We start from the raw sequence: 26,201 nt of genomic DNA on the forward strand, positions 1-26,201 counted from the left end.
TGTGTGTGTGTGTGTGTGTGTGTGTGTGTGTGTGTGTGTGTGTGTGTTGACTCAAAAACTATATCCCTTAAGCTGTAAAACAGTCTTTTGAGCAATAAATGTTTCCTGCCTATGTAGCCTCAGAGTGGCACAGTAGCCTACGTCAGTGAAATGTGTGTAGGTCTACCTACCCTGCCACATCTAACACACCCAAGATAAAGCCGTAACTGGTATCTCAAGAAATCATTCCAATGACCACAAGAGACAGATACTGTTATTTACTATTGTATAGCACATCAAATCACAATATTTGCTTTCCAGGACCTTCCCACTACCAAGTGATGGAGCCAACATTTACAGAGAGTGGATTTTAAGGCTTACATGCTTCTTTTTGAAGAGGGAAGAGGCAGGGTTTCATTAAGTAGCTCTGGATTTCCTAGAACTCACTATGTAGACCAAGATGATCTCCCACTCAGAAGTCTGCCTGCTTCTGCTTTCTGAGTTCTGGGATCAAAGGTGTATACCAACACAGCTGAACAAAACATTGAAGGCCACTGTATGTTATCTCTCAAAAATCCCTTTAATAAATCCTCCAGGGTTGAAAAGCTATTCATCCTGTACATAGCCCAATCATCATCAGAGAGAGTGCCTATGGCAGCTGATGGGAGTAGATGCAGAGACTCACAGCCAAACATTAGGAGGAGACAGAGCTCAAATTGAAGACTTCCATCAGATCCTTCCCTTTGGAACTCAGGGAACTCTGAAGAAGATATGTATGTATGTATGTATGTATGTATGTATGCATGTATGTATATATGTGTGTATATGTGTATAGATGTATATCTGTATATGTGTGTATATGTGTATAGATGTATATGTGTATATGTGTATGTATGTATGCATGTATGTATATATGTGTGTATATGTATATAGATGTATATGTGTATATGTGTGTATATGTATATAGATATATATGTGATATCTGTATGTATGTATGCATGTATGTATATATGTGTGTATATGTATATAGATGTATGTGTGTATATGTGTATACATGCATATATGTATATATATCATCAAGCTAAAACTATATGTGTTAATACACATATATATGTGTATATGTGTATATATATATATCCACACACATATCAAGCTAACAACCATAACATACATATATATATGTGTGTATGTGTGTATATATATATATACATATATACATGTACAGCTATAACATACATATATGTGTATATGTATACATATACAAACATAATATATGCATATATGTATGTACATGTATATATACATGTACAACCATAAAATACATATATACATATGTATGTATGTTACAGTTGTTAGTATGTTTTTGTGAGAGTGGGCATGTCTCTAATTCCTTTACCTGCTCTAGAGACTCTTTTCCTCCCACTGGGTTTCCTTGTCTCTTTCATCATGTTAAGGTAAATGACTTGAGGGTTTGTTCCTAGTCGTCTTATTTTAACTTGTTTTCGTGGTGTTTATTTGATGTCCTTGGGAGGCCTGCTCTTTTCTGAAGGAAAATGGAGGAGGAGTGGATCTCATGGAGAGGGGAAGTGGCAAGAGGGACTGTGAGGAGTGGAGAGAGGGAACACTGTGGTTGGATGTAATATATGAAAGAAGATTGCATTAAAGAAGAAAAAAAGGAAAGCATGTTCATCTATTTTCTATTGGCTGTGAGAGTCAAAAAACTAGACACTTTAACAGAGAGGACTCCGAATACCATTGTCATTTCCAAGAGTAACTTTGTTTTTCTTTGAAACAACCCTCTCAGTAAAAGGAATGGTCAGCAGTCAGAGAGTCTTCTGACAGGTCTTTAAGGGTAAGCAGAAGAGCTAATGGCTTTAACAAAGGCTACCATTTTCTTGGCGCTCAAAGGGCGCCATGCCCCTTCTCTCACTGAAATATACCTGCTCTTTCCGAATTCGTTCCGACTCTTCTTGTTTCATCTTTCTCAGGTAAAACCAAGACCTGTTTTCCACTTTTGCAGCAGCCTGGTCTTCAAAATAGTAACTTGCTGATGCAGACCTGTCTCTACAAGGCACAGAGATTGAATTACATCCTATTCCTCATAGGACTGTCTTCCTCAGACACATCCTTGATTCTACTCTCCTTTCATCTGTTGACTTCCCTTTCTCTTCCTCTCTACTTCCCCCCCCCACATATAAAAGAGGACTCCAAGGAGGTCAGGGAAAACATCTGACTGTCCACTGTCAAGTGACATGCAAATAAATAACCCGTTCATTTAACCCACTCTTAGAAGGTAACATTGTGACCGTGTTCAGAAGTCATTCTCATGAGCTGGAGACCCAGCTCAGTGGTAATGTGTTTATCTAATATGTACAGTGTTATTTCCAATTCCATGTGCCATGAAAAATAACAAAACAGAACGGAACAAAACAAAACAGCTCTCTAAAACCGAATTCCTGCATTGCCACCTAGTAGCTGTCTGACTTTACACAAATTACCTTCATATCTGCATTTTGATCTTGTGTAACATGAATAAAATAACTATCTCATAGGATTGTTACAAATTCTAGAATGTAGGGTACCCCAACCATGCCACCAGAGGAACTGGCACAGAACAGGTAAGGTTGAGAATGTCCAAACCCTAGAAATCTCAAAATTTGATATTAGAATCTCATCTTGAGACTGGAAGGATTAACTTCCTCCCTGTTTCTGTGCCTGCCTCAGAGCACCTAATCAGGAGACCCCTACCAGGTGATCACAAGTATTCAGTCACATAGCAGAGCACCTGGAAAGTCTCTCCATGCTAAAGAGGCATCTCGGTACGTTAGCTTTCAGCCAATGACCTTCTTCCACCCTGGATAGTCTCATGTCCTTCCCCCAAACTATATAACCCTTGGTTCACCCTGAATAAAGGGTATGCGTTCAAACCCACACCCAGTAAAGAAATAAGACCAAGTTAAGATCATTGGAGAAGGCCTTCATCTAAAGAGGCCATAACACTATGATCCTCTCCCTCTGTAACCTCTCAACCCCCCTTCACCCTCCCTGGTCCAAGCCTGGTATATAGTGGTGCCCCAGAGGGAAGAGGCAGACCTCAGACCCCACCTATTCCAGACTTCCTGGCCTCTCTGAGCTGGTGTGCTGGCAGCGCCCAGGCACCCAGAGAGGAGAGGCAGAACCAGAACCACACTAAAGGACTGAGATAATGTCTCTGAAAACCTGCAGCTTAGTTCATTGATCTATTTTAAAGGTCGCAACAATGTAGTTCATTGTCCTTCTGTTCCCACTATGTAAAATCCCACCCATGGTTTTTGTGCTTATAGAACAGTTACAAGTTTAGTTCAGGTTGTTAACATTGGTTTTCTTTTTGTTTGTTGGTTTGTATTTGACATACACTGGAACATACCTGTGTTCGACAGTGGCCACTATAAACCCATTAGATGCCAAGCCAACGCCGATAGCAGAATAAATTGTCCTGAAAATCAAAAAGCAGGAAATATCACAATTACCAACCATGATTATAAATCAGTAAGAAAATGAGAAACATGATGGCCACTACACCCTGCATCAGCACACGGGAGAGCTCCCATCTTCAGAGAGCTTACCCCTGAGGAGGCATGTGGCCCTGGGGAAAAGAAGGCTACTGTATCTAGTGGGTAGAGAGGATACTGCTTAGCATCCCCACAGTAAGCAGGATAGAGCCTCTAAAGCAGGTCTAAACTGTCAAGAATCCTAGGTTAATGAAATAGTGAATATGAATAAAGAAAACTGTGTTAACGTTATCGTGATTACAAATGGTGATTTTTGAGAGTTGATGCAGATCCATCTATGCGTGCACTCGTGTGTGTGTGTGTGTGTGTGTGTGTGTGCACACGCACGCACATAAACATCCCTTCATTCCTCACTTGACCATCTTCCTCAGCTCCATTCTTGACTCAAGTTCCCTCTTTTCTATTGACTTTTCTCCTTTTCCATCCATCATCCATCCATACACAGACACACACAGACACACACACAGACACACACAGACACATACACAAACACACACAGAGAGACACACACACACCACACACACACACACACACACATATATATATATATATATATGAACCATAGGAAGTGCCAGGAAAAGAATGTGATTGTCCATTGTCTGGTAGCATGGAAAAATCCCTTCCATTATCACAATCCCAGAAGGCAATGTGGGCACCATATCAAAAACCCTTTTTTTCATGAGCTGGGGACCCAACTCAGTGGTAAAGTAATTAGAACTTAAGTTTCGGTTTCTTTTTAATCTTTGTCACTTCTCAGCTATATGGTTTTTAGATAGCCATTCAATTTTGTTGCCACCTATAAAATAGAGCTAAGAACAAAGGCTTACACTTAGGACAGAGGAGACAAGGGTTTTGTTTTTGTTACGATTTAAAATTTGTTTTTATTCCTGTGTATATGTGTATGTGCACGTGTGTGCAGGTACCTGCTGAGGCCAGTAGAGGGCACTGTAGCCCATGGAGCTGGAGTCACAGGTAGTTAAGAACTACCTGACATGGGTGCTGTGATATCATCTTGGGTTCTCTGCCAGAGCAGCCAGTCCCTCTATAGTCACTGAGCCATTTCCACAGCTCCAGGTATAAAGTTTTGACAAGCCAATGCATGTAGGGAGGCAGTATACAGGAAGGTAGGCCAAGCTCCACCACTTCCTAACTGCTTGTCCTGCGTCAAGCTTTTGTGTCTTCTCAGCTGTGGCTCTTTATCTGCGAAAGGAGGTCCTCCCTGAGGGGCGAGTGAGCGCATGCGTCTTCAGTGCCTTAAACCTTTTTATAGCAGTGTGACTAGTTAACATGCTCTTAGTGTTATGGAAATGATCAAATTGAGAGGAAGCTAAATGACTGTGTGCTGAAGCGTCACGTGAACGCTCATTCCATGCTGCCATTCCCTACCTCTTCCCCCCATCATGTATTCCAGGGTCAATGTAGGAATACAAAAGGGTTGTCTAGGAACAGTACCTACTGCTGAAGGCACAGGAAGGGAGGGGTGTCTACTGAAGAGCCTGCCCACTGCAGGTTTGTGAGAAAGACATCATCTCAACTCGGCTGTTACCACCACTGACGACATAGAAGCTGACCGGGTGGGGCTGTGCTCCACAAAAGCTTTATATAGATGGCTAGCTGGATCTGGTTCTTGAATCCCCATTTGCCAACCACCAGGGCAGCAGAAATCAAATAATTTTTCTGACTATGGTTATAGTGATGAAGACAGTGCTTTTTAGTACAGACACTCCCCAACTTCCCAGCAGTCCCCTGGTCAGTTCTGAGGGAACTCCAAATGTCCAACATGGGCCAATACTACATTCTGGAATCTGATTTTTTTTTTTTTTTAAAGAAATGGATCTAGTCAATGACTACTTGGAACTAACACTGTCTAGTCTTCCAAGTATTACCTGAAGGCTCCGAGACCATGAGAAAAGACAATTAGTGGGTATTTTTCTCCAGTCCTCAAAGGAGAATTCCAGCTTGCAGGAGTTGTCAGCGAACCTAGGCAATAGTGGGCAGTAAATCAGTGTTTCCTTTGGCTTGAGTGCTGCTAGTTAATTTAATTTACATCTCCTGACCACAGATCCCCAAACCGTAGAATTTTAAATATGATTTTGCAAATTAGTTACACTCATTTTAAAAGCCAGATACTAGATAGACACAAGCCAGTGATTTCCATTTGCCTTTTACCCATAAATTCATCAATTACCAGTCCTCACTGCCACTGAACCTACAGGGGAGAGATTTTTCCTACTGATAGGTATATTCTGGGAGGACACAAATTGTTACTGTTTTGAGGTTTTTGAAATAACGTTGAATATTTAATTTTAAAACTATCCATCCAGTAAACTTAGACCTGCTGACAGCCAGGGACCATGATATACCATGGTCCAGCAAAAGATGGAGGGACACGGACTGGAAACACCAGAAGGAGTTTTTCATGACACTTGCCACTGGCTAGTTACTAGCCTTGAGCATGGTCCTCAGACTCTTCCAGTTTCACATTGATTCCTCATCTATAAAAGGGAGGGAGTGATTATGATCTTAGATAGTTTCAGTGAAACTCGTATCTAACTAAGTTTTATAGAAAGCGCTTACCCAGTTGCCTAGGAAGCAGCTCAAAGCTGGAAAACATAGCCTCCCTTCGTTCACTAAGGGAGACTAAGGGACTAAGTTCACTAAGGGACTAAATTGTTAACATCATTGTTCTGATCATTTGTATGCTGTTTTCTTATCGCAAACAAAAATTCGGTCACGAAGGCTGACCGTGACGGTTGCTATGGAAGTGACTTATATATAGATGGCTCTATACCACACAGTAGTGTTTTCTACTTTAGGATGTTTTCCCGTTTTTAAAGCAATTTTCTGTGAAAACTCTAAGATAAGCTTAAAATGAATTCCCAAAGCTGACAAGGTTGAAGGATGTACTGGAAAGTGTAATTTGCATACGCTCAGATTCACACCTGATCTACCAGATGTTAGGAACGGGAAGTCTCCCGTGGCCATAATGCAGACAAGGTAAATGATGACTGCCAAAGACTGGAGGAGAGAAGTAGATCCTTTGGGAACGGGGGATGGGCACAAGGTGAGGCCTTCGCTTGTGGTGAGTGGAAGTTAGCTGCCTGGCTTGGCATCTATTTTCTATCTTCCTCGGACACAAAAAGTATGGGGCAATCAATGGTCCCCACCAGAAAATTCGCCACTCTGACCACTGTAGAGGAATTCTCCCCTATTTGATTGAATAATAAAGAGGACAAGAAGCCAATCACTGGGCAAGGAGGAAGTGGGCCTTCTGGATCCTAGAGAGGAACAGGGAATGCCAAGGAGGGCACTTGCTTTTGGACAGAGGGGAGCACATTGTGGCTTCCACCACAAGGCAGAAGAAGGGGAAGGGAGGGTCAGGCATAAGATGTTAAGACAAATCTGACACCCTCATCCCATCCATTAAAATCTGGATGTATAGCGATAAAGTACCTTTGCTTCTCTCAGAGTTGCCTAATTCCTTAAGAAATCCTGTCTTTCTGGCTAGGGAGATCACACAACTTGAAAAGTGTTTGCCTTGCATGTGGTGCTATAAGAATACCAAGCACACAACTGTGAGCCCAGTGCTGGGGAGTTAGAGCCAGGAGGCTCCCTGGGGCTTGCTTATGAGCCAGCCTAGCCTAACTGGCCAGCCCCAGGCTACTGACAGACCTGGCCTCATGGGAAATGGGTGGACTATGTTTCTGAGAAATAATACCTCAGGACTTCACAGGAATGTACACTCGTGTGTGTAAGAACACACCTATACACAGTTTAAAAGAAGAAAAAAGAAAGAAAAGAAATCCCACCCTTACCATCTTAGAAAATTTACCTCAGTCTTACTACCTGTAACTCTTGTTTCTAAAATATACGTATGCAAATACAGATAGATATGCATGTAACTTCACACCAGGACCAATAGAAACCTTACCATATAAGAGGTGCAAAATATCGCCTACAATACTGGGTGTTCCAAGAAATATACTAAGACCCCCAAAATATTCTTTGTTTGGGATCCAAACAGTGTCGAGGCGACCTTGCTCTTGAGCTGGGTAGTACAAACGCAAGAAGATGCTCTGTTGGAAAAAAAAAATGAGCCGAGTCTCAGTAAAATGCAGTCCAGCAAGTGCAGCACTTTCGATATTTTATTACGAGGGTCCAGATCCCTGTCTTTTCCTAAAAGGTCTAGGGAAGTGTACAAACTGCTGGGTGACTGGATATAACTACAAAAGAGAAGATGGGATAATGATGCTCTGAGTAGAAGAAAAATCTGAGAAAAAAATAAAATTTACTGGTAAATTAATCAGGAGACAATAGGCAACTGAGGAATGGCACAGTAGCAAAAGCTGTTGCAACAGGGGTGGCCAATTAGTCATCCTCGGGAGACAGCAGGGTCACACTATCACCTATGCTAGAAAGCAAGAACCAGCCCTTAGGATTTAAGGAGAAGTAGGGCCTTACCTCGTTCCCATAACCGAACATCAGGTCTGTACAACCGACCGGATAAGATCCATTTCCTTTGGGGAATTTACTATGGCCAGAGCTGGCAGCAGACATCACCGATTGGAGCTTTTGAAACATTACTGAAAAACAGGTGCATGGAATTTCATGTAAACCCATGGTAGTAACCCTGTCTACCTAAGACTAGGTGCTAGGAGTTCCAAGGCAATGAAGTACTACTCATAGTTTCTGACTCTCTCTCTCTCTCTCTCTCTCTCTCTCTCTCTCTCTCTCTCTCTCTCTCTCTCTCTGTGTGTGTGTGTGTGTGTGTGTGTCTGTGTGTGTTTCCATTTGTGCATGTGTCTATGGCGGCCAAAGGTCTAGTCTATGTTTTCTGTCTTCTTCAGTTGCTCTCCACCTCATTTTTTTTGGTGACAGAATCTCACTGAACCCAAAGCTCATTGCTGGGTGACAAGCCAATAAGCTCCATGAATTTCTGCGTGCGCACACACACACACAGCACCAGGGGTTATAGACAGACATCCAGATTTTACATGGGTCCTGTCTCTCTGAACCCTCATCTTCATACCTGTGTGACAGGAACATTACTGACTGAGTCATGTCTCCAGCACTCTCTCATTTCTCACCCTACTCAAGGGCCTGCTTTTACGAAACATACAAGAGACTTTTGAGAATAAAACAAGATGGAGGTATACATACATCTGCTGACAAGACGCTTGGGAGATCACCACAGAGACTTGTCTTCAAATTCTATTTCTATACAAGGTGTATGAAGCATGACTTACATATGTTTTTTTTTCTATGTTGCATATGAACTTCATCTCACACTTCAGATTAGTGTCTACACTCTGTGTGGTGTGTGTGTGTGTGTTTTGAGACAGGGTTTCTCTGTGCAGCCATGGTTGTCCTGAAACTCACTCTGTAGATTAGGCGAGCATGCTTACACTTCTTGTGCATCTGGACCTGACATCTTTCCAAGGCATTATCAAAGCCAATGGTCCAAGATGACCATCCCCCTCCTCCCAACCCCCTCTTCTCACTCTAACTGTCCAGTTTTACCCCCAAATTCTAGAATTCTTTATCTTATGAATTCCAGGCTAGAACCCTGGGAGGCAAACATGTCTCTACACAGTCTCTATAACTTGTCCTTAGTTTGGAATAATCCGGATCCCAGACGTAATCATTTCTTCTTCAGAATCAGGAATTCTGAAGAATTCCTTCAGGTATGTGTGAAATATTACACGATGCCAAGAACGATAGCAGCTACTGCTCAGGACCTGACCCTCCTAGTCTAAACATAGCCTCTGACACACCAGGCTCAAAATAATTTTGTGGGAAGGAGAATTTAGCTGAAACACCACCAACCTCCTTTGTCCTTCCTTCAACCCCACCACATGCGTTCTTCGATCTGTCCACACTTATCTGAACCCCAAACCCTTCCATATACCTGTAACCACCTTCCTTTCTAGACCTCCATCAAACCATGCTTTACTTTTAGGTGTTAGGTTCAAATAACCATACGTCCAGATTCCTTCTTTCCCTGATACACTGAGCCGGCCCCCAACATTGCTCTGCAGCACAGCGTTTGCCAAACACCCGGAGCTATGTGAGGTGTGGCACCAGCATCAGCATCATGCATCATTGCTCAGCAAGGGTTTGAGTTTTGGCAACAATCTTATTCACATCCTCCACGGATGATTCATTTGTGGAGGACCAGTCCATGAGAGAGGCTTTCAATACATAAGGCCTCCTACACAAACCCGATCCTCAGGCCAGCATCACAGCCATCACCTAGGGATTTAGAAATGTAGACTCAGGCTAGAACAAAGAAGTAATTTCAGGCAGGAATCTAAATTTTAGACTAGAACAAGGAAGTAGGCTTCAGACATGAACATGACTCTGGGCTAGTAGGCTCAGATATTTTGGTCATCCTGATAAGCCCTTAGAAACAGTGATCATGGGAGTGTTCACGGAACTTTGTTTATTGCTTTGCTTGTTCTTTGACTATTTGTGTTTATTGTCTTGCTTGTTCCTTGACTATTTGCATCTATTATATTGCTAGTTCCTCAACCTAGAACTGACCTTAACACTTGCATGTAATTAAAATGGTATAAAAGCAAAAAGGAGGAGGGGGGATGGGGTAGGGGTTTTCTAGAGAGGGAAAATGGGGAAAGGGGGATGCATCTGAAATGTAAATAAATAAAATATCCAATAAAAAATAAAGTTAACAATTAACAATTAAAGTTATCCAATTAAAGGATCACATCAAAAAAATGCAGACTCCTGTGTGGGACTGCATAAGGGTATCATGGGTCATGGTTGAGCAGGTACTTAGAACCCCGAGATTCTCCGTGGAATTCTGCGTGAGAACCGGCAGGAGTTCGGTCCCTCCCATTATCTAGGATCCTGAAAACAGTCACATTTCCATAGAGTCACATAGGCCAGGCTATAGGCCTCAGGCCCTAGAGATTTACATACTAATGAAGGCCAGAGGACAGAGCAAATTAAACATTCCTCCCCCAGATCCTCCCCCAATCCTCCCCCTTTCTTTCTCCCTATATAACTCGGGACTGCCCTGAGTTTTTGGGGGGTACGCCTAGATCCATCTATTATCCGCCATGACAATAAACCTTTTTGGAACCAAGGACTTCCTCGTGTTACTGGGGCCTGCCGCCGCCAAGGCCCTCAGGCCACTGGAACCATAAGAATCCTCCTCCCTGATGTGGGACCCGCCAAGGCGGCGCAAGCTTGCGGCCGCCGTGGTGGCCTTTTTAAATTTTCCCAACACTCCTGGTCTTAATTCAACTGAATAAAAAAGATTCAAAGTAGGCTGATTCAAGGTGAAGAAATGCTGTGTCGCAGCCCAAATCTCTTGGCCTGCCACATGGGTAAAGCAGTGATAAGAGGCAATTTCAGGAAAGACAGAAGGTAAGCAGAGTGGAGCCCAGTATTGGATCCAGATGGTCCTGTTTCAGATACCAAATTATGGTGATCTGGCCTAAGCAGTTTAACTCTTCTCTCCCTCTGGTGCTCACTGGTGAAGTGGGACACCAAAGTTCTTAACCAGGCTGCAGGACAGCCATGAGGATAAAGACGGATGACGCAAGTGTATTCATTGTGGGCTTAACACCAACTGTATTATGTAACTAGCAGTCAATTGCCATGACTTCCTTCCTTCTCCAGAGCTTGGGAAGCCTCACAACCCAGAGGCTGAGGAATCCTTAGAAAGGTTTAGCAGATCTATACCACAGTTTCCACACTTCTCCAGGGACCATTTGAAATTCATAGCATTTCCTCAAAGTTGTGGGGGTTTTTTCCTCCTGTTGGTGAACATTCTAGGCCTTCTTTAGAATTACAAAAGGTTCTTCTGCTCCCACTTCAGGTTACTTGTGGAGTCAGACTTGGTGTAACTGGGAGGTGACATGTCTAGAGAGTAACAGGGTAGGCAACGCCTTCTGCCTTGCCTTCTGTGGTTGGCAGCCAGCCAGGGCTAGACCAGGGAGAGACCACTGGCTCTCACAGTTCAGGGAGGGGCTCCAGAGAACTCTTAGCTACCTTGGAGACCCTAACTTGTCAGCAGAGTTCCAGAGCACACAAATGAACCTCCCCTTTTGTGAGATTGTAATTCCACTGAAACTAAGGGAACCTCTTCTAATAACCTATGGATCTCCAAAACCTTCTCTACTTTAGGAATCTGGTCACCTAGAATTTAGGAGTCAAGGTACCACACTGGGTACAGAAAAGGTCTTCTTCAACTTTATTTGAATAGAAACTTTAGACCCTATAGGATACTGATCAGTATATAATTTTGGTAGTCAAATATTCCTGAGTCTTGAGATGTACACATTCTAGGAAAAAATTGCATTTTTAAAAAAATATTTTTATTTTCCTTCATCAATATAAGAAGTATCTCTAGCCCATACTTGGAAGCCTTTCCAGGCACAGCAGCACAGGCCTGTAATACCAGTGCTTGTGAATAGGAGACAACAGGATAAATACTGCAAGGCCAGTCTTTACTACATAGTGACCTAGAGGTCAGTCTGGGCTATATAAAGCTGTCTCAGACAGCCATATGAAGTGTATGGGGAAATGGTTTGATGGGTAAAAGTACTTGTTGCATGAACATGGAAAGTTGAGTTTAAATCTGCACCACATAAAAACTTAGGCATGGCTACACAGAGCTGAAACCCTGGTCCTGTGATGGGTAGACAGAAGTGTTCCTCTGGTTGCTGGCTGTCAACCTAATTTCAGGTTCAGTGAGAGACCTTGTCTCAAGGCAATATGGTAGAATGTAATAGAACAGGACACTGGACATTTTCCTCTGGCTTCCACCTGTGTATACAAGCATGGACACTCACAGACACACATGCACTTATAACACAAACCCACATACTCACAAATTAAATAAATTACAACCTTAATAGCTACATTTTCTATTATCCACTTAATAAATTATAAATAATAATTACCTATAGTTTTAAACTATTCATTATAACTTTTAAAATACTCATGTATCCACTTCTGAACAGCTAAACTAACTATAGCATTAACACAAGACCAAGGGAGATGAATTATCAATAACCCTGTTCCTAGATTTCCAGTGATGTTTTAAAATGAGGGTAAAAAACACATCTTTAAAATTTCACCCTGCACCAATAAGAGTCAATAATATAAAATGTACCCTGGATGATAAGTGACCCATTGTGTGACCTGTTTCCAACCCCTGACAATACAATTTCGAAAGATGGACTTCATTTCAAGTAGGTCATAGGTTCTCTGACTACAAGCTCCAGCACCTTAGTCACCACCATATCCGTGGTGTCTTTGCTTCCTGGGAAGTGTTGAGGGATGAATGGACCCTGAAATATTATTCAATTACCTGTGTAAATATCACCATAAGGTCCAACCCCTTTCCTATTGATTCTTGCATTTCCTCAAATATAAAATAGGGCAAAGGTTACATCCATGACACTGAGTTACCCAAGCCCTTTTGCAGATGCTGTGGTAAAGAGTCACTCAACAAACCTAGCAACTAGATATGGCATGAGTACATCCATCCATGTGTGCAGATCTGTGGGTGTAGATGGTGTGACATCATTCTCAAGCCACCTCCTGCTGTGATCTCCACAGGACAGAGACTGAAACCCATGTGTGTCACAGTTCTTTAAGATGAACAGGTATTCACAGTGCTCCAGAAGCAATATCTTTGCAACATAGGCCCTTCTTGGTGGCACTAGATGTCCCCACACTGGCTACTCATTCTTATATTATCTAAGTCATCGTCCTCTTATATTCTCCCCTTAACACAATGAAGAGAGAAAATGACCAAGGCCATTCTCTTCTGGAGGTCCAAGCAACTACTTGCCTCTGCTTCTCCTCATTGTCAGGTAGGAACGGTCGTGGCCCTTTGGACCTCAAGAGTCCAGACTGTCATCTTCTCACAAGCCTCTTCACCTCCACAGACTAGGTTTGCTTGTCAAGACACAAGACCACCCTACCTTCATGGAGCAGCGTTGAAGACTGTCTTGTAAGCTCCAAGGCAAGTATGGTCTCGTACCTGGCAGGAGTTAAACTAGGGTTGTGAAGGAGGGGAGGAGAAGGAAGTGTCGAAAGCGTTTTTCCATGGTCATAGCAAGCTGACAACCTATGTGTTACATTCCTTTTCTTTGAGTTTCTTTGAGGAGTTGTAAAGAATGAAGTGTGGAGATCCTCCCTACCCCAGAACAAAGATTCCCCTGAATACATATGTTCCCGTGTGTGTGTGTGAGTGTGTGTGTGTGTGTGTGTGTTGTAAGTGCTTGTTAGCATGGGCATGCATATTCAAGTGTACATGTGTGTACAATGACCATAGAAGCTGGAGGTCAATGAGCAGGTGCACATGCATATGTGTGTACATGACCGTAGGAACCAGAGATCAATGACTCAGTGTCTTCCTTGACCATCCTCCATCTGTGCTTTTTTGAGGCAGGGTCTCTCACCAAAGCTGAAGCACATTAAATCATCTAGGATGATTTTCCAATAAGCTCCAGGGATCCTCCCATTTCTATTCCCCACCCCATAACGCTGAAAGCGTCTCACATCAGTGATGGGGATCCCAACTCAGGACCTCATGCTTGCATAGTGGGTACTTTATCACCGGGGCCATCCCCCCAGTCCCTGCATGGACACTTCTTAAAAAGGCTTTCTCACACATCAAAACATGCAACATCTTGAAGTCACTCGGAGTTTGATGCCTCTTACCTGATGGCCTGACGTCAAAAGAAGACAGGTCTTGCCAGTGAAAAGGATGCACCCGTGGGAGGCAGCAGAGGAGGCAGAAAAGCACATGCAGTTTGAGTGGCACCATCTTGGGAGCTGAGCAGTGCCTTCGGTTCAATGTTCTTTGGAGTAGATAATTAAAAGAAAAGGAAGGAAATGCAATGAATGTACCAAAGAGGACGTAAGTGTCTGCCAATCAATGAGCCTGAGGTCCAGTAATGTTTATTAACAGTGAAACAGGCATTGTTGTTTTCAGAGATGACTTGTAGATAGGTACTGAACTGGCAGAATCCTTTATGCTGATAGATGACAGAACACAGGAATAACGTTTTGAGACAGCTAAATATGATTTTCTGTGTATTTTATGGGTGCCATTTGGTTATAAAGAAAACATCAAGTCATAATAATGACAACAAATGTGTCCTCATCCTCATTGTACCCAAAGACATGCCTTGCACAGATAACTAACAGCAGTTAGTGGGTGCTGCTGGATAATGTTTCTATAACAGTTTCTCTTCCTGTAAGTGATGCTACTGGGTGTTGTGTGTGTGCCCTACCCTGTTGCGTTTCTGAAAAAGTAGAACACAGGTCTAAATAGTTGGCCTCTGGAGGCAGCTGGTCCTGGAGAAATAGTTCCTAAATCAGTGGATTGATGAGACAATAGGGTACCAGAACTGAGACAGTAAGAAGTTGTAGTTAGAGCCATATGCGAACATCTTCTTAACAAAAGGTGCTCAAGTTTGTGCATACATTCCCCCCTTCAGTGTGAATCTCTCCATGCAAGGACACAGCCCCCTTGGTAGGGTGCTTGGTTAGCATTTCTGAAGCCCTGGATTCAGTCCCCAGCACTGCATAAATTAGGTTTGCTGGCACATGCCAGCGAGCCTAGTATGTGGGAGTTAGAAGGAGAAGTTCAAGGTTATCATCAGCTACATATCAAGGTCAACACCAGCCTGGATGGCATGAGACTTTGTCTCAAAAGAATAAATTGATTAAATAAATACAAACAAAGTGTCACTCTTCAACTTTGGGAGGAGTTGATAGAAATGGCTCAAGCCACCATTGCCTCTCATTTTAGCAATAACTGTCTCTCTGTTTTTGTCCTTGCCCCAAAGTCTAAGCCCAAAATAATTACAGATGGCAGTATTATTCTTCAGATCCCAAACTTCATCTGCTTCTTATGTCATAGGGCAAAGGCATACAAGGCTGTCCCTGGTCTGTACTCAACGGGCTTGAAACCTTACCTCTGTCTCCTCCAATTGCGTGCCTGCTGTCTCCACCCTGGTCTCCTTGTCACCTGACAATTGTACCAGGTATCCTGACCTCTCCACCCTACCCCATTCTGAAATCTGTGGATACTCCCGTCAACAGCAGGGCTCTTTGCCTTGACCCTGGAATGGCTCCCATCTCCATGTCACCTTTACAGTGAATTGTTCTTGATTTCTCCATTTAAAACAGGACTCTAAGCTGCTTCCTCACACCAGTACCGGTTCAAGACCCCATGTACACCTCTCCAATGTTTGTTGCCAATTGATATACTCTGCGTTATTACTTTATTATCTTTCTGTAGAAATGTAGTCCTGGAAGTGTGAAAACTCTGACTCTTTTCCTCTATGGTTTTCCAAAGACCTAAAATAGTACTTAGTATACAGTCAGCACTAAATAAATGCCTGTTTAAACAAATTATGAATCCTAGCAGTTTTGGATACCGGTGTCTAACACACACTGAAACAAATTTCACAATCCACATGAGTGAACCTAAGGAGGCACTAACTAGACAGCTAACTAACTAGATAACTAACCCATCGGTATAGTATAAAGATGTAGCATGGATAACTGTCACACCTGGATGTCCCTATGTATCCTGCACAGCCTGCTCTCTTTCATGGCTGGAATCTGGTCTTGACACTAATTCTCAATTGACAGAAATCTCAAAAGAAGTGACTTCAGATGCTTGAGACAGTCTTCCCCCTCCCTTCCCTTTTCCAATATCCAGGTGACAGCATTGGGTCTCCAGCCTGAGAAGTCTGGATTCCTAGTCGCTAGGCAGAAAAGAGACTTTCCAATGTGCACACAGCCTTACACGAATAAGAAATACATTCGTGTTGCTTCTGTTGCATGAAAGCATGGACATTTCCAGGCTGCTATTGCCTCTTTGCAGCATTGAATGGCTTTACTTTAATATCAGATCCCAGCTGTTTAATTCAAGGGCATTTATCAAGTATGTGCTATATACTTTCCATGATGAGAGCAATTGGGAATCCTGAAGAATTTGATACAATCATTGACCTAAAATAGCTTATCAATGGAACTCAAAAGCAAGATGAGCATATACAATATGGGAAAGAAAGGACTCAGACATATTCAAAAAGTCTGAAATGACATGCAACTAATTTGGAGAGCAAAAGGAATTCAGAAAGACTACAGAGGACACAGGCTGTAGTAAGATTGGACCTGGCCATCAAAAGCTAAAAACCATGTAGATGCCAATTAGCTGGGAAACTGTCTCTGGAGTGTCTTACAGAAGGACTGTATTTGTGTATTCAACTGGTTTCTTCTCCTGGTCAGGAAAAGGGAAGAGAAAGGGGGAAATAGATCATACTGCGATCTGTGTCGGGGGAGGGGTAAGGAAAGCTGCTCTAGGCAAAGGTTAGCCTGCACACAGTATCTCAATCTTCATTATGCCTTCCCACCAACAACCAAAAGAAGCATTATTAGAGACGATAGCAAATGCCGCTCTGCATTTCTCAGGTCCTTAGGCGGGGTGGGGGTGCTCTGTTCCCCTGGGCCGTAGCTTCTCACAATGGAGTGGAGGAGAAGCAAGACACAAAGCCGCAGAGACTCTTGGGAGCTCTTTCTGGGCCCTCTGTCCTCCGACTAGGTAACCCACAGGCCCAGTGTTTGGAAACTGTTGCAAATGGACAATAGTATCGTTTGTTTACTACCAAGTTTCTCCCTTCCCCCATCTCAAAGGACCTCTAATTTTATCCTCAAAACACAAATCCTCTCAATCAAGCATGGCTAACTCACTCGTATGGTTACCTCACTCGTATTCTATATACATTTCCTCACGACTTCGATTACCTCATTTGAAGGGGGGACATTTTCCAACTAGCAATAATCACACCATGGATAAACCTGATTGGTTATAATGCTGCCGCTGTGCAAAGCTTTCTTTTACTCCGTTTGTTAGAATGTCTCTGTATCAAGGCTGAGGAGGTTCAGTCAGCAGGTAAGTGCCTACCCTGCAAGCCAGAGATCCTGAGTTTGGAGCCCAAGCCCCTGGCTAAAATCATGGTGATTGTGTGGGTTGTTTTTGTTTGTTTGTTTGTTTGTTTGTTGTTATCAACTTGACACAAACATAGACACAGTTGGGGAGAGGGACTCTTAATCGAGAAAATGCCTCTGTAACACTGACCCGGAGTGCTGCTTTGATTAACAACATGGGGTGGTTGGGAGGGATTCAGTCTATTGTGAGTGGTGGCACCCAGGAACAGGATGTGTAAGAAAGCAGGCTGAAGAAGTCATGAGCAGCAAGCCAGTAAGCAGCCCCCACTCCAAGGCTTCTGCTTCAGCTCTGTCTGAAGTTCCTGCCTTGGTTTTCCCTGATTGACTGTGAATTGGGGTGTGTAAGCCTGGTAAACACTTTCCTCTCCAGGCTGCTTTGATCATACCAAGGAACTAAAACCCTAACTAAGACAGCCATGAACCCCATAACTGTTGCACTGGGGAGATGGAGCAAAGGCAGGAAGAAGATTCCTAGAGCTGACTGACCAGTGGTAGACACCTGGGTCTACTTCTGACTTCCACACACATGTGCCCGCACACCTACAAGCATGTACACACACACACACACACACACACACACACACACTTTAATCTTAGCCTAGACACTTGGAGCCTCCAGAAGTTTCCTCCAAAGGAAAGAGTCTCCTGCCAGTGGGGAGGGATGTTTTAGAGAAAGCAGATTTATTTTTTGAGACTATGCCACAGAGACTGGTCTTGTACTCCTCCTAACTTAGTCTTCTGAGTTCTAGGTTTGCAGGAATGTGAACGGCAAAGAGGAATTTAATATCCTATAAACCAGATCCTATGCAGCAATCCACTCTAGCTGTCCCAGTGTCCCTGGCTGCCAAGCTCAGACAGGAGTGAGGGGGCAGCTGTCCATGTTCCACACTGTTCTTGAGGACTCAGGGGCTTCTTTGTCACAATCCTGCTGCAGCTTCAGTGCGTATGTGGGAGAGGCGAAGGCACACTTCAGAAAGCATACCTCCAGAGGCAGAGGGAAGACTGCAGAGCAGGCAAGTCTGTTCTTGGCATGCTGCTCTTGTTACAGTTGAAAGGAACAAGGGAGGACTGTTCTGCTGTGAAGCACACGATTCCCTGATGGGGACACACAGGGGTGACAGTGAGGCAGCCCCGAAGTCCTGTTGGGGCTAGACCTCAGCTTCTTTCTGAAACTTGCCTGTTCTGAGACAAAGGGCTAAAGAAATGAGAATGTTTTGATGCTCTTTTGACTTTTGTCCTTTTTTTGGGGGGGGAGTGAGGGGGGGATAAGAGTCTCATGTAGCCCAGGCTGGCCTGGAAGTCTAATGTGTGACCAAAGATAACCTTGGACTCCTGACTCCACCTTCTGAGTGCTAGGATTTCAGGTGTCACAGACACCCCTAAGAAGGACTCAGAAGGTGGCTCAATGGGTAAAGTCCTGCTGTGCAAGCGTGGGGATCTGAGTTCAGATGCCCAGAACCTACATAAAGCTGGACCCGATAGTGTGAGTGTAACCTCAGCCCTCCTATAGCCTGATAGGAGATGACAAGGAAGTCCCTGGAAGCTTGAAGTCCAGCCAGCCTAACATAGAAAGGCAGAGGTGAACTAGAGGCCTCCTCTTAACCCAAATGGAAGGGAGCCACACCCAAGATTGCCCTCCAACCTCCACACACTCATGGCCACATAAGCACACGTATAAATGAACATACACACATACGCACATGCACCTCACATGCACGATTTAAAAACAAGACAAAACTTCAACAAGAGCTCTACAGATCAGGAAGAGACATGATGAAGCCTGCCACCTGCTTCTGAAAAGACAGACAAGTGCTCTGATTGATACAGCATAAGTGTCTGAAGAGACGCACACTGGCCTTTCTGGTATCTCAACCTGTTGGTTTGGGTTTTGTTATGTTTTCATATTAGAACAGAGATCCACGGGCAGCAAAGTATTTTGCCTTCCATTAAGACTTCTGAAATCACAAATTTGAGTGGTTATGACAGTTAAAAATGCAATAGGAGATATAAATAACTCTCCTCTACTCACTACCCACTGTGCATGGCACTGTCTGGCTTCAAGAGTCCCATGGTCTCTGTTTCTTACATCATGGGGTCATTGGCACTAATGCCATCTGCCTGGGTCATATGAATGGCAGGCTTTAAAGCCAGAGAAATAAGCCCGTGACTCTGATTCAAATTTAAAAAAAATTATTGATGTATCATGGTCTTGTTTCTACTTAAAATATGTAGTTTCTACATAAATAGGGGGAAAAACACACCAGATAAACAGAATCCTAGATTTTCTTCAGTAATCTCTTCCAAAGGATAGAATAATGGCTGTTCTTCTTTTTCTTTTAACTTGTACTTTGTATTCTGTGCCTGTTGGCAAACCAGAGCAAGCAAAGAAGAGAGTGTCTCTGGGAAGTAAAACTGACCCCATCAGAAACACAGCAGGCAACATCAGGAACAAAGCCAAGACCAAGACAGGCAATGAATGGTACCAAGCTGGCATAGGAAAGGAGATGAAAATACAGAGTGGGAATTGAAGAAGGGCTGAAACCTCTCAGGAAAATAACAAGCTGAGGAGATGCTTGCCATGGCCAGCCCTAGGAGGCTGAGGCAGGAGGACTGCCCCAAGTTCAAAGCTACTTAGTGAGTTCCAAACTAGCCTACACTACACAATGATACGCTACATAAACCAACGAAGAAAACCAACAACGTGCAGGCCTAACGGCACATACCTGTCATTCCAACATTTGGGAGGTAGATTCGAGAAGATTGGAAATTCAAGGTTATCCTCAGCTGTATAGGAAGTTCCCAAGAGCAGCCTGTGCTACATGAGAGGCTGTCTTAACAACGACAACATACAAGCTCAAGACAGGGGAAGGAAAGGTAAACCTTAAGTCCTTTTGCTAAGCACACATACGGTTTTAGGTGACTTTTAAGGAAGATTTTGTTTTGGTTTTAGGTTTACCAAGACACACGGCTTCATCAATGAAGCATCCACCGTGTAACGTGCGCACGTCACACTTATTTCCAACATACTACCCAGTCAGTGAGGTTGGTGCATTTCTTTCAAAGTCCTCTTCCTAGATTCTCTAGCCAGAGCCCCTGCCCACAGTGCCCACTGGAGCGCGTCCATTTCCTCTGCCGATTCTTCTCTCAGGGCATGCAAGTCTCTTCAAGATGGAGCACATCACCCATCTCATGAACTCAGTACCCTCGTAAGTACCCTCAATACCTCAGTACCCTCAGTACCCTCAGTACCTGCAATGCTCCGAGTGCTAATTATAGGGCTGGTTGCTATAGGAACATTAAACTCCAAAGAAAGAAAACAAAACAGCAAGAAACTACTGGACTTTTGTCCTGAACCTGGCATTTCCAGCGCACTTGGCAGTGAGGGCGTTTCCACCACCGGGGGTAGCACATGTATCTGCTGGGCTAACACAGGAATGACTTCTGCCATGCAGAACCGTGTCCGCGTCTTTAGTCCATCAGTGTGTGCACATGCAACAGCCTTAGGGGACATGGGATGGAGAATGGAGCGGTAGCTGTCTCAGCCTCTCCTCTGGGCACACCTTACTACAGGTGCCATCTGCGTCATAGGGAGCTCAAGACAGCCTTCCCGATTCACTAGCTCAGTTCTCCCTGTCAAACGATGCTCATCCATCCTTCTTTCCACATGATTTCCCATCCCTTGCAAATGAAAACATTATCCTCTAAGGAACAGGGCATGTCAGAGCCATAGTCCTTATGTGACCCTCCCTTCAAGTCGTCTCCCGTAGGAGACTTCCGGTATCATCTCTCCTCTCTCACCATCCCTCGGACCCGATGTCTGGAGATCTTGAGCTGCCTGTCACTAACTGCAGCTTCGCCAGGGCCTCTGCAGTCCCTCCAAGCTCTTCTCAGTCCACGCTTTTACTTTGCGTATATTTCTGCTACTTCATCACAGTTAAAGCAAGTAGAGGTTATAGCTCTGTGGGAAAGTACTTGGCTGTGTATCTGCACGGCTCTGGGTTTTGGACTCATTCTCTAGTCCAGTCTCTGGTTTGGGTCTAGTAAGTTTCATGTTTTAAAATCTCATAATAATCTTGTACCTCCGGGGCCGGAGGGGGCGGGAGGGGGCGGGACAACACATTCCTCTGGCTTCTGATTCATTTGTCTGTCTTGTTTTGTCTGTCGGCTGTTTGTTTCGTTCAAGGGACTTTATCCTAAGGAACTGCCCAATCCTTTTGAGATTGCACATCTTAATTAAGCATGACACCAATTTTCCCAGATTACACAGATGAAACAGAGCGTCTTGCTTTTCTGAACAAAGCACTGATACAAAAACATCCAGATGTCCTTGACTTCCCTAGGCTGCTTCTAAGAGTCATTAAACTGCGTGAGAGACAGCCGCAGCCCCCAAGGCCTTTTGTGAAAGGGGACTCTTTCTAGAAGACTGTAATGCTCAAAGTCTCTTCAAGCTCTGCCTGCCGATAAGAGTTGGCTAAAAATAAGTTTACATTTCAGAAGTAGAAACTTAATTCAAGTGATCACTTTAGACATTATCTAAGAACTAGAGAATACAAAGCGGTCTATTTTCATTTTTCTTAGCTGTGCTAGGAAAGGAACTGGCGCCTCTTGAGTGCTAGGCAAGAGCTCTTCCACTGAGCTGTACCTCCAGCCCCCAAAGTGATCACGTAGCAGTCTGCAAAATCACAACGTACAAGAGCCTTTTCCTGGGCCACCGCCACTGGTCAAGAGGACACAAAAATACAACCTGTTCTTTGAGAAAGATGGAACTAGACACATATCAGCAACTGGTAAATCAAAGCCAGGGGCACAGCACCTTCTTAGACTTTGAAATAGGAGAATTTGCAAAATAAAGTCAGCCACGCTAGTAAACTTATGTAGTAAATTTTTAAAAAGCAATTTTGGGGGCTGTTGCTATGGCTCAGTGGATAAGAGTGTGGGCACTGAAAGTCCAAAGACCTGAGTTCAGGTTCTCATACCTACGTAAGATAAGCCTAGTGTGGCAGTGTGTACATGTGAGGAATCTCAGCCTTGTCTGAGACAGAGACAGGAGAATCACTGGAACTCTGGCTCCCAACCTACTCCAGGTTCAGTAGAGACCCTGCCTCTAAGTAATAAAGTGGATAGAGATAGAACAGTGATAGACACCTCACAGCCTCTTCCGGCAAACACACACACACACACACACACACACACACACAGCCTCAGTTCGATTCCGAGTCACGGGACCAACGTTGTGTGTGTGTGTGTGTGTGTTTTTTTTAAAAAAAGAGGAACCAGGATATGTTTGGTAGAGCCGCAGTATGGTGCGAGGGAAGGGGATAGCTCTGTGGGCCCATACTGAAGCATCCCTTCCCCCTAAGATAGCACGGATATAGTATGGAGGAGGGAGGGGAGGAGGAGGAACAAGAAGAGGAAGAGGAGGAAGAGGAGGAGGAGGAGGAGGAGGAGGAGGAGGAGGAGGAGGAGGGAGGAGAAGTTGGTTTCTATTATGCTGGATCAGGAAGTCAGAAGCGAGACAAAAAGCAGAAGGTGGGTACAAGCTTCAAAAGCCCATCCCTAGTGATCCACTCCTTCCAGCTAGGCTCTGCCCCCTGAATGACCCAAAGCCTTCCAAAATAGCAACATCAGATCATTTTGTTTTCCCCCAAAGACACTTGGAAATATCAAGAGATGTCTTCCATCATCCTGTCAGGGGATTACTGCCAACATAGAATAGGCAGAGGCCCAGCATGCTGTTAAATATCTTCAATACACAGACTGGCCCCCACGAGGTAGTGATACCTCAAAATATTAGTGGTGCTGAGGTTAAGAAACCTGAAACAACCGCATTCTTGTTCAATGAGGAAAGACCAGTGGCTGCAGAGGTGACTCGGTCAGTAGGGTACTTGTCTTACAAGCATAAGGACTGGAATTTGATGTCTGAGAATTATGTAAAAATAAAAAAAAGAAGGAGGAGGAGAAGGAGGAAGAGGAGGAAGAGGAGGAGGATACCCTGGCACACATTTGTAATCCCAAATCTCAGAGGGAAGAGACAAGAAGATGATCGGGGACCCACGACCACCCAGCTGAGCCTACATCAATGGAGCTCCAAGCTAATGTGAGACCTGTCTCAAAACACAAGATGTACGGTTCCTACAGAGTGACACCTGAGGTTGTCATCTGCTCTCTACTTGCTTGTGTACGAATGGGTCAGTGTCCCTCAGGTTGGCATTTAGTCTAGGCTCTGCCCCACAGTTACCTGGCAACAGCCAGGTGTGCCTAGCTCACTATAAAAGGGGCTGCTTGCCCCCTCCTCTTGCTCTCTTCTCTTGCTCTTCCCCTTACCTTCTTCCCTCTCTTTCTCCATTCCCCTCCCCCTCTCTCTACACATGCTCAAGGCTGGCCTCTACTCCTTTCTTTCTACTCTTTCTTCCTCTGTCTCTGCCTGTCTTGCTATCTCTGTTTCTGTCTCTGTCGTCTTTGTCTCTGTCTTTGTCTCTCTCTTTCTTTCTCTCTCTGTCTCTCTGACTCTAATCCTTCAACTCCCCTCCCAATGCCCTAAATAAACTTTATTCTATACTATACTGTGATTGATACCTCAGCATGGACCTGAAAAGGCACCCTCTTCCCCCACACCATACTTCCATCAAATATATCCCTGACTTTTATCTTTTTATAAAACACAGCACCTCACACCCACACCCACACCCACCCACCCACACACACACACACACACATTATGTATACATACACACAACAGGAAAAAGTGAGACATTCCATATTGTCCAGATACATGGACAAGAAAAGGAAAACATGTTGGTTTTGGTTCATTTATAATATCTACCTTGATTGCCACTTGGAACTGAACATTGTTAAGTGGTCCTAAAACAAGGATAGTTTGAGAATGGGGTTGGACTTTCTTGTCCCACCTTTACCAAACACTTTGTGATTATTTTTTAATCAACCAAACAATTCCTACTCAGAATTTGCTAATATCAAAACTAAGCAGTGTTCAACTGCAAACGACAATTGAGGTAGCTCGTGAACTCTGAACTTAACCTCACATTTCCTCAGAGGTGTAAGAATCAAGCAACTTCTGCAGAGATGGATAAGTATGCTTCGGGGATGGTTCATATTGTTCTTGGGTAATTGTTTCACAACCTCAGAAAAGAAGTGGGGTTAAGAAGAGGAAACTAAAATGCAGTCCTCCGTTATGAAAGTAACACAGCTACTTGTGGGAAAACCTGCACCCAGGGGCTAGAGATGGCTTAGCAGTTAAAGAACACTTCCAGAGGATCTAGGTAGACTCCCAGCATCCATGTGGCAGCTCACGACTGTCTGCACGCTCATTCCTCAGTGACCTGATGCCATCTTCAAAATTTCAAGGCGCCAGGCATACACGTAGTGCACAGATATACATGTAGGCAAAAACCCCGTACACAGAAAATAAAATTATAAATTAGAAACAGCAAAAAATATCAACTCTGCATTCAGTGTACAAGTATCCAGGTTTTGTTCACATCTCCACAGGGAATTCACAGAACAGCGTAGTGCCAGCATTAATCTGTCCTTCCATGTTTTACATTCTGACTCCCATTGGGGGCTAACGTAAGCAGCATCAGGATTCCTTAAACACATGACAGTTAGTTGGATAACCAAGCTAGCTACTAAGTGATTAACGGGTGGGTAGCATACACAGTGTGGACACACTCGATGAGAGGCAGTTTATATTCTGAGCAGACTGCCATGGAGTAGAACAGGAAGGAGATCACGGTATTTCTTTATGCAACTCAGAATGGGACATAACTTCAAATTCATGAATTGTTCTAGCGGTAGGGCTAACAGTGGATGTCATAAACGGAAGGCAGTTCTAAGATCTCTTAACAGAGTCTTAAAATACCCAAATGCACTGACTGATGCATATCTACCAGATGGGGTTAAAAAAAAAGTAAGTGATAACTCTCAGGACTTACCAACACATCTTTCTGATGGCTTACATCTGAGGCTAAATGACTAGAGAAAGGAAACTGTGATAGCATTTTTATGACAGTTGGCACGAATGGTGATTGACAGTCCTGGGAAGCATCCTCTAAGTATTTTATGCAAATGACCTCATCTGGTCTGCAGAGCTCATTGGATATAAGAAAACAGAGACAGATGGTTAAATGACATGTGTCTAATGTCACAGAGACAGGAAACAACTAAGCCAACACTTGATTAGGCCCTGACTCTGAAACTCATATCTAACGGGGTCATGTGTTCTGCTGTAACCCACAGGCTGTCATGAGAGCTGAAATTTCCATAGCATGCAATGCAAATAAGGAAGGGGCCCCTCTTCTTCTGAACTAGGAGATCTCATGCTTGTAAGTTGCACCTCAAAGTAAATGAGGAAGGAGAAGTGGGGGTTGCTTCATGTGGCAGTGAGTTGTTCTGTCGTGGGAAGGTCATATAAACAACTTCAAAGCCTTCATTTCTAACTTAGTCAGCAATCAACCAGGGAAGTGGCAGAGCCTCCTGTGAGAGATAATGCTTCACTAAGGAAAAGCTATTCAGTGCTGGTCAGGGCCCTCCCTGGGAATTCTGCTGCCCCATGGAGATTTCCATTCAACAGATATGTGTGCCCTTGGGATCTGCAAGAGCCCTATTCAAGACAAAGACCTGCCTGTCCTCTGAAAAATTTTCCAA

The 26,201-nt window shown here is 43.9% G+C and overlaps 1 protein-coding gene across 1 annotated transcript in view; it reads right to left on the reverse strand.

Annotated features, from left to right (window-relative positions):
* Pla2g7 (phospholipase A2 group VII) overlaps positions 1-26,201 on the reverse strand; it is a 41,965-nt gene that overhangs the window by 10,405 nt on the left and 5,359 nt on the right. Inside the window, exons 2-7 of the mRNA XM_028766637.1 lie at positions 14,232-14,371; positions 7,992-8,113; positions 7,462-7,606; positions 5,417-5,510; positions 3,386-3,454; positions 1,920-2,043 (exon numbers count right to left, since the gene is read on the reverse strand). Of these exons, the coding sequence (XP_028622470.1) occupies positions 1,920-2,043; positions 3,386-3,454; positions 5,417-5,510; positions 7,462-7,606; positions 7,992-8,113; positions 14,232-14,337 (660 nt within the window). The 5' untranslated portion in view covers positions 14,338-14,371. The remainder of the gene's footprint in view (positions 1-1,919; positions 2,044-3,385; positions 3,455-5,416; positions 5,511-7,461; positions 7,607-7,991; positions 8,114-14,231; positions 14,372-26,201) is intronic.

Source organism: Grammomys surdaster, unplaced genomic scaffold (assembly GCF_004785775.1).
Source record: "Grammomys surdaster isolate TR1022 unplaced genomic scaffold, NIH_TR_1.0 169, whole genome shotgun sequence".
Classification (NCBI taxonomy): domain Eukaryota; kingdom Metazoa; phylum Chordata; class Mammalia; order Rodentia; family Muridae; genus Grammomys; species Grammomys surdaster.